At 39.0% G+C, this 12,500-nt stretch overlaps 1 protein-coding gene across 2 annotated transcripts in view; it reads right to left on the bottom strand.

The window, feature by feature from the left end:
- Positions 1-12,500, bottom strand: part of LOC138015564 (cation channel sperm-associated targeting subunit tau-like) — a 51,614-nt gene that overhangs the window by 34,387 nt on the left and 4,727 nt on the right. For both annotated transcript variants that reach the window (XM_068862743.1, XM_068862672.1), the window contains exons 2-5: positions 9,143-9,234; positions 7,984-8,169; positions 2,972-3,100; positions 1,723-1,770 (exon numbers count right to left, since the gene is read on the bottom strand). In XM_068862743.1, coding sequence (XP_068718844.1) covers positions 1,723-1,770; positions 2,972-3,100; positions 7,984-8,169; positions 9,143-9,234 — 455 coding nt within the window. The remainder of the gene's footprint in view (positions 1-1,722; positions 1,771-2,971; positions 3,101-7,983; positions 8,170-9,142; positions 9,235-12,500) is intronic.

The following is a 12,500-nucleotide window of genomic DNA, read 5'->3' as shown; positions in this document are numbered from 1 at the left end:
TTGGGACGGATTCAAAACATTTAAAATGGCAGTCTCAACTGGAGTCTCATGCCCAGACTTCCACGTTTGTCTCTTTTTCGTCCAACCAACACTTCCCTTCACTTGAGTATCACTTTTCGCTACCTTCACATGCAGTAAACACATTTTTGATAGGATTTATGTTTTACTGGGGGTAGTAACTCATTGAAAATGCGATAAGACGCAAGTTCCCACCATCTCAACGCTTATGTGCAACGACATTTTCTTTTTTGTGGGTGGCATTTAGACCACGGACAGGAACCGGGAGTCAAGTTTTCTCTTCTTTGAGTAAACGCAATATTTATTACGGCCTCGGGAAACGATTGTTGACGTTCAGTTCGTTATGTCAAACTGGAAATTCTAAAACAGGAGTTTGACTACTCATTGGAGGAAGTAAATCGCGCCAAAAACGATAACAGTCGCCCTCTCGCTTCCATCCGTGGCTCAAAGGCAAGCAACAGTGAGGCTGTGTGTCATTTACCGGCGAGAAGGACTGCTGGAGTCAGTAAATTTGAAGACTGCACATAAATCGCCATATCTAAGTTTACAAATATGATGGATTATTTTGGCGTCAATAATATTCTTCGTAAAACAATCGCCTTTGTGACGACGTTCACGAAACCTACCGCGTCAACATGTGTGGTCCCTAAATATTAAAGAATCAACCTGAAGAAACTGACAAAATGTGTAGGCAAAGGAACCTTGTAAGTTTCTGCTTTATTTACTATGGTTTGCAAGGTTGTTTAAGCAAGTGAAATGTTCTCATCGAAGTTCGCACAAAAACGTGAAACAGTCGACGTGCAACTCAAAGGATTAAGCTTTGCAAAGTTGATAGCGCACAAGCTGAACGTTTAGCTGGATAATGAGCTTAACAAAGCGTTATATTTTTCTAAAAGTTAACCTTAATGTTTACACTGTTGTAATAAAATTCTACCGCAATTACGTAACTAATTCACTTTCGTTTTTATAAGTAAAAAAATTCTGGAAATTCCTGAGGGGAGGGGGGGTCATCAAAGACCCCCCTGGAACGGAAAATCCTGGGGGGAGGGGGGGGGTGCAAATCAAAAAGTCTTCCGTGGTGGGGGTATGGATATTTTCTGGAACCACACAATGAATGAAAACATTATTTTTTTAAAAAAAACCCACAGTATTGTCTTCCAAGTACCCATAAACAACTTTAACAGCTACAAAAACAAATGTCGCTGATCCTGAGTTTAAAATTATGTTTAACTTATAGGAAGTGCTACATTTCTGTTCAATCAGTCACATCTCATCAAATGAGAAATGGCTTTGTTTATAACAGGCAATTTTTGAAGCAAATGTCATATGATCCAGTTCTCAAATAATAATGCAAATTCAATAAAACCAGGGAGGACATGCCTGACCCTGCTTGACTGTAGCTTTGTATCCTATGTGCAATTTAATGTATATGCATTCAAATACAACAGTTTTTGTAATTGAGTCGAATTCACTTGAAGCTGTTTAAAGCACTTTTCTGCCTGCTCATCTTTTCATAGTGGCCAGGGAAAATTTTACAGAACTAAATTTAGAGCTGAATCTCTAAGATGCCTAAAATTATTATACCTTTTGCTACCCGTGTAAGTAGAACAATGAATTTTAAAGAGAAAAAAAATAAGTCAACAGTATAGCAGAAGATAATGTGGCAAGGTTTACTGGATCACAGGATCTAAATGTAATACTTGCCTGCTTTTTCCTGTTATGTAACTCAAATGTCTCCATAGACCACTGTTTCTGAAAGGTAAACAAAATTTTGTATTAATTAATGAACAGGCAAGTCTGACCAATGGATTGGCACACAGGTAATAATTATACAGTATTAAATTCTTCTCCAGTCGACACCGGTAATAGTTATTTCAACCCCATCATACATTTGTAAATAGCATATTTGTAGCTTCCTAGCAGTCGAGTTCTTGACACTGCATGTATTTGTTTGTTTACTTGTGCTTGGAATGATAACTTGCAGTACCACAAGCAAGCAAGTTGAGCATGCTTTACATAATTATTAACTATACCCTTGCTTGTCATAAAGCTCACACAGGAAGTAAAAGCATAATTGCGAGAATACACTGTAACAATTATTGATTCTTTACCGGTGAAAAAATCATCATCATCATCAATCCAATTTTGATCCGGGTTTATCCCCATAAACAGGGGTGGCCAGATGTACCCCACTCTCCATCTCGCTCGATTCATGGCGTCCTTTTTCTCCAAACCAACGCTCTTGCTCTCCTTCTCCACTTGCATCTTCCACGTCTTTTTTCGTTGTCCTCGCTTCCTCTTGTTTCACTTCCAACTCCAACGCTTTTCTCAGAACATGCTCATCATTGCTCCACATGCCTGTACCATCTCACTCCATTTGCCTTTGCCATCTGAACCACTGTTTCCTTCAATCCCAACATCTCCATCAGGTCCTCTGTCCTCTTTTTACACCACACATTGCTCTCTCAGTCCTTCTCAAAATTGCTAGCTATCTCATTTTCCCTCAGACACCATGTCTCACTCCCATATAACATCACTACTCTTACACAACTCCGATAAACCATTCCTTTCACCTTTAACGAGAACTTTTTTGAGTTCTGCAACTCTCCACATTCCCTGAACTTCACCCAGCCAATTCTTGCTGTCACAGCTGTCACAGCTGCCTCGCAGCCACCGCTTGCATCCACCCTATCTACCAAATAACAGAACCCTCTTACCCTTTCCACCTCTTCACACAACTCCTTCACCGGTTCCACCAATCCATCAGCTTGCTTCTTGCATCTTCCACACACAAAATCCCTCCCCAACCTTGAGGTCACCCTCTTAACAGATTTGAAAGAAAAAAAGACGACAAAGTTGAACATGCTTTACTGAGCCATGCAGTACTATGATGCGACCAACTCCAGCATCTGTGAATAATAAACACTCAAATGTTAGAAGTAAATGAACTCACCTTGGCCAACTTGTGCAAATGAAATTCGGTTTTGCCAAGCAACTTGTGTTTTGGGATTGGCTGAAGTTTGTCATAACCGATAACAGCTATAACGACTTTGTTAAATGGATTAGTCGCCTTTGGATAAATCTGGAGAAAAAGAAAGTAAGTGGAAGAGTCTAGTAATGCTCAAATGGCTGGCAATCGCCAAATGATCCCCCCTCGCTCAAATCTTTCTTTCCCTTCTTTCACAGATCAGTATCCCCTCTTACCTTCCATGAATACCCCTTATATCCACTCCCTCTAAAACACCCCTCACAGACCTTTCACACTAATCTCAAGATTTTTCTTTGTACTCACCCAAACTTGAACCTGAACTCCCTATCTATCAGCTTTAAAATTTCTTCACAATGATCAATTTACCATATCAACTCACTTTATAAACAGTATTTACTCTTTTCTTTATTTCACTTTCCCACCAACACAGCGGCATAGCTTCTTTTAATTACAACTTAACCCCTTTACCCTACATGTGAAAGAGTGCTTTACTTCCAATAACCATGAACCAATATTCTTAATCCAATGACCATGGCAATGGATGTTTTAGACTAAACATTTCAAATAACTTTAAGTTACTCCAATCACTACATTGCATGCCAATCCTATACCTAGAATGCAGTGTCTGACACTTCCAGACTCGTCTGTAGACTGACTCTAACTCACAGTTGTTGAAGCTAACCAATTTAAAATGGGTAAAAGTTAAGAATGCAATCCCACCAACACGTCGGCCAACACCTCAGCCAACGCGTCGGTCGACACACCACCAACACACTACCAACGCATCGGCCAACACACTACTGACGCATCAGCCGACACGTTGGTCGATGCGTTGGTCGACACACTACCGACACGGTCGAAACTCTTTAGAATTTTGTTAGTTCTTTCAGTTGGAAGAAAGAGCAACTTTACAAGGAACGACAAAAATGTGATAGGCAAATAGCCGCCATTTTTAAAATGAAACACTAGTACCTACAGTACGTCTTCTCGATGTTTTGGCAAGGGTCGGTTACCAAAGCAGGGAAGTAATTTGCAAGTCGACCCACATGCTTATTTTTCATTCATTACAAAGGATTGGGAAGTTTGAACTCTTTATTGATCATTGACTTTTTAATATGTGGTGGCAGTTCCAGGTTGGATATGTGTAGTGATGAGGCGATGAACACGGGTCCAGCAACACGTTTGCCAGAGTGAAAACTGCAGGGTTTTAATAACACTTGTCGTAATGGAAACTGGGTTCTAATATCATGAAATACAAGATGGCGGTCAAAAGTAAATTTCGTATTTTCATATTGTAGTGAAAGTTTTCCGTCGAAGACATTTCCGTTCAGTTTGAAAAAGGTACGTTTAGGTTTTCAACAGTTCAATAAGGCCCAAATGAGTCACCAACATGCCACCGATACATCTTATACATTATAAGCTTAAACAGCGGCCAATGCATCGGCCGACAGTCGACCAACAGTCAGCCGACAGTCGACAGACAGTCGACTGACGCGCTGGCCGACGTGTTGGCTGACGCGTTGGTGGGATCGAATTCTTAACTTTTACCTTAAAATGGGTGCATAGACTGAAATACAGTGTACTGTTTATCAGTGCTAATCAAATGGGTGCTTATACTTAAATACTGTTTATCAGCACTATTTGTAGACAGTCTGCAGTATGTGGCCTGCAGTTGTCATACACCTCCTGGAATCCTAACTGTTTTAAATAAGACTGTGCATAACCCTAATCACTAAATTAAAAGCTTAACCCAAATTGATTCCCAAAATTCTGACAGTGTCCCTTAACCTTACATGAAAGCTAACCATTCAAAATACATGTAAGTGCTTCACTCAAATCACCAAGCTGAGCTTTTGACCCTAATAATAGTCTTAAAAATGATTTCTCTGTTTTATTTTATACATACCCCATAAAAGGGGTGGCGAATGGTAAAATCCGAGACTCTCTGAGACACCGAGATCCTAGTTAAAAATCCAAGCCTGAGACTCCTCGGTAAAAAGTTTTGAGACTCAAAAAAAGTAAAAACAAACCATGCAAAAACGAGACTTATACTGTGTTCACACTTGGCCGAAACATGATTAGTCTGATCACGAATGAAACATGTTTCGTTATGAAAAGTGTTCACATCAGACAGTGCAAGGCGCGAATCATGGTTGAAACATGATTATTCTGATGATTGAAATAACCTCGCGAGGTAGTTTCAATCATGATCCGACCAAACACGTTCAAAATGGCGGATTCATGCGAGAGTAGGTAAGTGCCCAAAAGAACCAAATTGGGGCTATTAGGAGGCTAAATGTCTAGTTGCAATATTGGCCGACGAAGAAATATAACGGCAATTATCGGCGATCGTTACAGATGAGCTTGTGGAAAACGGAACATCTTGTAACGAATAAAGTGCAAATGCCGTCTCCTCGTTAAACGCTGCATAGCCCTCCTCCTCCGAACGTCTAGAAATTCAACACTAAACGAAAGAATGAATGCAGAAGTTTCCAGCTCCAATTTACAGCTGAAATGTAAAAAAATTATGCGAGTGTCGTGAAACAGCATAAGTTACACAACCATGCATGAAATGTGTTTCACACGGACATTAGGTGTGAACGACCCAATAAAAAACATGTTTCGGCGAAGCATGTTTCCTTGAAACATGTTTACTCTAATCATGTTTCGGCTTTAATTTGAACACAGCTTTAGACACTTAACAAAAACGCTTTCGAAATTTCGAGATCCTGCTAAAATTTTCGACCCACGTTTTTCGAGGCACCATTCACCACCCCTCATGAAGAGTTCTACTTAATTACTGTAATAGAAAGATGTCAACGTATGTTGAAATGGGTGATGTTATAAAAAAAATTGGACTGGTAAAAAGTTCTGTTCTGGTTCAAGAAAAATTAAACCAGAGGTCAAAATTAAATTACATGTCCGAACCCAAACAGGGATTTTCCCAATTATAGTTTTAAAATGAAAGCATGCACAGGGCCGTCTGGGTCATATTGTAAATTAAAGAAAATACTGTAATTGTCTTTTTTTAAGCCAAATTGATGAGGGAACTAGATGCTCCTGTGAAGCATACACTGGCTTGCCTGTGGTACGTGCTACAGAAAATCAGTAGGCACTGAATTGTGTGGTATTGATATACAGCATTCCAGTCTCTGAAGAATAACAAATAAAAGAGAAGCGAGAAACATTGGCTTCTGGGCTGACATGTTGATAATTTTCAAGTTCCCTCACAACTTCTTTTCACCACAAGTGTGCCCTATGAGCATCCGAAAATTTTGTAATACTAAACTTCACTGAAGTCAAGCCCTGTTTCGCGGGGTTAGTGTTGGGATGGGAGACCAAAACAATAAACCCCTCACGGCAAACAGAAACATCTGACCGAAAATACTATTAACGCTAACAAATGCGAACTCAGCAAGGTACAGATTCTGGTAGCTTGCTTTATGCAAAACAAATATTGATGAAAAAGCAAATAAATATTGATACACAGTTTTCAGAAAGAGCAGAAGGAAGTTTCCCGGACCGTGGATCGAGAATAAAATATTTACGACATGAAAACAACATTAATTTTGAACCGTGAATATAGAATATAAAAAGTTACGATCAGCGACAAACATTTTGAGAGATTTTTGCTACGTTCAAGTAAATTGCAAAATCGAAAGTGACATGGCCGGAATTCAGCGGGCGTCGTGATTAAGTTACCGCGGCATGTTTACTCACCAAACAGTGAAGCATCTGTGTCAAATGATGGCAAGATACCGGGTTTTTGTAAGTTTCTTTTTCTGTCAAGTGTCAAGTTTGACAATGAAATGAGCGAAGTCAAAACAAAGATCACAATCGCCCAACTCTTGTTTATGCAAAGTCAAAATTTACTCTCCAAGACGCGTACGATGTTATTTATCACCAGGTAATTCCATCATTTTGGAAATAGCAGCTGCTTTATTATCCATCTGCGTCACGAGTTTTCACTGATTTTGGGCCTCATTTTCTTGAAACTCAAGCACGCTTCCAACAGGCCTGTGAACCCTTTCTGCTTACAGAGCAATACTAAAAAACTTCTCCCATATTTAAGCTCAAAAATTCAATACACAACATGATATTATAATTCACAAAGGCAGAAAATACCACAGAATCCTTTTCCAGCGAAAATTTTATTGAAACAAACAACATATTTGCTCTTAGAGGCGAAAACCTCTTCCTATTTCATTGCGTGCGTGAAGACAAAAAACTCAATTGTGTCAAATTACCATGTACTTCAGGTAAATACTGCTCACTTTGATTTCGTCTCGACGGGCGATAGATTGTTGTCGAAGTCCAGTACTCGTCGCTTTTGAGATTCATGCCTAGTTTATCCAACTGACTTTCCATTATTGAGCTCCATAAGGGTAAATTTTGTTTAAGGATCCACTAAAACGCCATTCGCGTTGCATGACTTTCGACGCCATTGCAGGCTAAGTTGATGATTCTACTGTGTCCACCAGAGAAATCTACGCAGTTCCACTACCCTCTCGATCCTAAGAAAATACGCGCAGAAGGCTATATACACAAAGGCAACACTTACCAGGGAAGTGACAGGCAAGACTTTTACCGACACGGAAAAAAAAAAAAAACAAAAACAAAAAAAAAAAAAAAGGAAAACAAACAAAATAAACGTAGACCTCGAATGGGTTTGCCCATAGGCAACCCAGTAAAAAACAGTGTAAAATGGCCTTTTCCTGTGAAATAATTGATTAAGTTTGACTCATAAAATTTCTAGATCACTTTCATAAATGGCAACCACTTTTACATTCTTTTGTCTTTAAGTTAATTAGATCTACTGCCCTCATTTTAAAACATTTTTTTTTTGGAAATTTGCTTGTCGTAACGAGGCTAGAAAGGCTTACATGTACTGGCATTAAAACAAAAGAACATTATAATATATTTGCCCACCATTATGAAAAAGGTCTATATCAAAATCAATCTACAGGTAAACTTACTGTAGCTGGGAAGTTTTTGACATCATCCCACACAATGCATCCTTTCTTAACTGGCGACTGCAGAGATGAGCACTTTGTTATTGACCCAACTGTTATCTGAACATAAATCCCAAAGTGTTCTGGAGGAAAATTAGCATCCAGGTACAGGTTTTGAGCTCCAAACACGTGCACAGCAAAAACACCAGTCTGTGATAAATAAAACCTCCACTAAAATACTGATACAGGACACTTCCATTTAATAAGGATCTTAAATGCAGCTCATTCCAAACTGAACAATATTTTTTTCAAGACACTGACTTATTGGAAGGATTAACTCCATAACACGATTTCACAAAACAGCAATGATATGACAGATCAGACATGAAACACCAATAATAGTCATTGGTTAACAAGATGCAACCATATTCAGAAGTGGCAAGTAACCATAGCAACACAAAAACCACCGTATTAAAGGCAACCTACATGTTGTCTCTAAATGCTTACACATAAACTCTGTGACCTTACATTTTCCATACTGCACAGTATGCATGTGTAATCAATATCCAGGTTGCACGTCTAATCAATATCCAGACCATGAAAATTGGTGATTACCAAGAATGTGTTTTTGACATGTACATGTAACACATTTAAAGACAAACAGATGGGAGTATTGTTGCTATAATGATAACCTATTAAGTCATAATATAATTATGTTGACCAAATTTTGCTGTTTTACTGTACGTAGTACCATACATGTATCAGCGAAAACACTTCTGTATTACACCTTAATGTATCCTTACTTAACTTAATGTAATATTGTCTTTGGCCTCACATTTGTCAAACAAAATATCAAATGATTCACCATACTTTACCAAGGGCCAACAGATAGATTTCTTCCACAACGTTCACTGTGATGTGGGCTGATGCAATGTGGTGCAATCAGCCTCAACCAAGTGTTACAGGCTCATACATGTACTTCCAGTGACTAACTTCTGGTTACAAGTAGATTTACAAGTTGAGTTTGTATCCAATCTACACAGCATGCTCAGTTGTAGAAGCTGTCAATGTTAAGTTATTAACAAGACAAGAAATCATTATGCTACGGTAAATTTAAAGCTGACTAAATTTCTATGGTTATCCTAAACCATAATATTATTGTTCAGTAGTAAACAATGCTTACAGGAAGGGTTGCTTTTTCTCCTAGCAAAGGATCTTCATCTTGAAACAGACTGTTTTTAACATCCTCTGAACCTTTCAGCTTCGCATCAAAGCCTCCAATTAAAAAAAAAAACACTGTATTATGATGTGACTGTCATGATATTATTTTCTAGCATAACCATATGGGTGATTATAATTCTCTGCACTGATTTGTTGCACTTGAGGTGATTATTACACAATAATTAATCACCTAGGCGTTTTTTTTCAAAATGGCTGCAAGCCGTTTTGTGAAGGTGACCGACAAAGAAATTAATTGCTTCAAAGAAAATGCACATTTAATTTTTCAAATAACAACTTATGTAATTATAATAAAACAATATTTATTGTTAAATGTAAATAATATGATTATGGAACACAGTACATGTACTCCCTGCACTGCATTGACTTGCTGAAGATGAAGTAAACTTATACCGTCCATATACGTACAGGGTTTATGAATTTTGCTCAGATGGCGATAGCTTTGATACAATGTGTCAACACCATCCTCCTGCCAAGTTTGTTGGCCAAAACATGCCCTTCCAGGACCAATTTTAGAGCTCCAAAGACAAGTGACACTTGAGTGTCCCCCACAACTACTGATTAACTGCCACTTGAAGAAATGATCATTGTAGATACACCTGTAACTGTAGGTCATTGTAGCTCATTGTAGAGCTCTCATTGTAGCTCATTGTAGGTCATTCCTTGTTTTTAGTCACTACGGTTCAACTTACTAATGTGGTAGAAGAGTAACAGCCCCAAGGAACCCACAAGTACAAGGATGTCAATGTACATTCTTTGTTTTTAGCTGAATCTCTGAACAGTAAAGCCAGACTCTATGCACAGCTTCCACAGAGGGTCAAAACAATAGTCACTTTCTTCTAATGAAACTATTACTTCAATTGAAGCTTGCCTGGGAGAGCAACAAAAAGTGCATGTATATTCTCTCCTCTGACCTGACCTCTGCCAAATTTCCATATTCACTCGATCCACCAGAATCACCCAACGTGGCAAACATTCTTCTTCTCTTGAAAACTTTATTGTCCTTACCTGGTTATGCTTACCTCACCCCAGCCTTCTTCGGCTTATGAATCAGTGCTATGGAACTGAGTTACAAAGAAGAACTACGGTCTCTGTGAAGCCTGAGATTTCTCCAGTTTTTGAATCATTACTGGACAAGATTCACACCAGAAAAGAGTCAAAGGTCTAGCACTCTGCTCCCCCGACTGATCACAGCTCATTTGTTTCTACTCAAAGAAGGCATGATGATTGCCCAAGCCCCATGCTGACTAACGTGATGAGACTTGTACTTTAACATGATGAGAGCTTCCTAGCTAAGCTATTGCTGCTAAGGTGACTAAAACTTAATGCATCCAGACTGTCTTGCACATTATCTATTGTTGACCAGTCACACCAGTTTTCCTTTGGTTCATCATGGTACTGTACATCTTTGACTGTAGAAGCTCTAGTTGTCAAGGATATCAATGTGGATACACTGGCCTTCATCACTTCCAACAACATCACAATCCGCCCTACATGTACCAAATGATAGTTCGTTTTTGCTGGGTATGACGTAGCATCAATGGTTCAAAGCCCTCAAACCCATAATGTTGAGCATAAACACCACTGTTTGGCTGGGTGAGTTTCTTTAAGTCGCGTTTCTACACTCGCCATTGACTGATCACTGTACGGATTTCCTAGCTATTAGCTATAAACATAGAATCCACCCTTATTAAGATTGCTTGTTAGAGGTACATTGTGTACATCTTACATTACGGTAATTAGTTGTAATTAGTCTCTGGTTTGTCTCAAGCATTCTAACAGTTCCCAGTCCGTGGGCCCTTAAACCAGTGAGTCTTTGACATCATTTTCTCCTCCACCCAGCTCTCTCAAGATTCTAAAGTTGGTAATGGTGGACCAATAAATAACAAAATTCCAGTTTAAAAAAAAGGGGTCTTTTTAAAATCAGAACTTAAAACTTGGGTCACTCAGTGTTTAGTTAACATGATAGTTTTGAAATCCAAAGAAAAAGAAGAATTATTTTTTGGTCGTAGTAGCACTTTAAGAAATTGATTAGCATCATTCCTTGTGATGGTCTCCTTGTTGTGAGATGTGATGAGCCTTTCACTGTCTCAGAAATGGATAGTCATCCCATGCTGCATCATAGATTGCTTCCTTTCGGCCATACATGTGAAACTGGACCGTCCTCCTCATCACCAGATGAAACTGACAGGAATCTGAACAGCCTACACTCCTCTGATCCTCCTGATGGCTTTGGTATTTCCTTTGTGCTGCAGACGTCATAAAGCGGTACTGTCAGCTGATACTTTCTTCTGTGAGTCTTTTGTGTGACTTCTGTATGTCCTTCACTCCTTTCCTCTTACTAGATGATGAATGTGCATGGTGAGTCCACTTGAGCCAGCCAGTCTCCTACAATATTTTGCCTTGAACTACATCCCACCTGGCTGGTCCCACCTGCATCAAAAGAACTTTGACCCTCGATGGCAAAAATTAACTGCAATTGCTTTACAAACTTGCTTGTAAACATGATATGCTTTTGATCTTGTTGGTCAAATCTCACGGTCTGCCACAGATCAAAGACTTTCGCTTGCCTCTTCCTCTGAGGTTAGGCGATTAACTCCAAGATGTTATTCTCACTGTTTCAATTGACGATGAAATCATGTTTCCAAAGTTTCATCGCAGTCTTCGTCAAAAAGGAGAAAACACATCAGTTGTTTTGACAAAGGTATTTTGAACCCATTTGCGAGGTTGCCAAGGTTACAAAACTTTTTTCGGATTTTGCGTTCCTTTCGCTCGTGAAATCTGCTGAATCACCAATCAAAAATCTGTTTTTGGATTTGCCAAAAGGGACACAACCGCAGAGCAATCAGTATGTGTCGCTGATCTAACACAGACCACATCTAACCTGTCTTGGCATTTCAGTGCCAATTCTTAACCTGAGGATATCAACGTTAATCCGAGATAGACTATCGATCGAGTTACGAGTTGAGTTGAGTTTGAGTTGAGTTTGAGTTGAGTTTGAGTTGAGTTTGAGTTAAGATTGAGTTAAAATTGAGTTAATATTGAGTTACGGTTTTTGGCATATTTGGCACTTAAATCTAATAAATATTAAGTAGAAGTCACTGGGAAGACCATGAAACACCGTTTTTGTGAAGTGCACAGGTGTATATTTACGAAATGGTTTTAAACTGATCAAAACAATCTTGAAATTTCATGCACGGCAGTATCCTTGTTTACCAGTTTACCAGTTTCAGCACTTGGGACTCCTTCGATTTGACTACTGTCTGTTTTGCTGTTATGTGGTCTCATCGACCAATGGTCCC

Source organism: Montipora capricornis, chromosome 1 (genome assembly GCF_036669925.1).
Source record: "Montipora capricornis isolate CH-2021 chromosome 1, ASM3666992v2, whole genome shotgun sequence".
In the NCBI taxonomy this organism is placed as follows: Eukaryota; Metazoa; Cnidaria; class Anthozoa; order Scleractinia; family Acroporidae; genus Montipora; species Montipora capricornis.
Note: the sequence above shows the minus strand (reverse complement) of the source record. Positions and strands in the feature narration are given on the sequence as shown.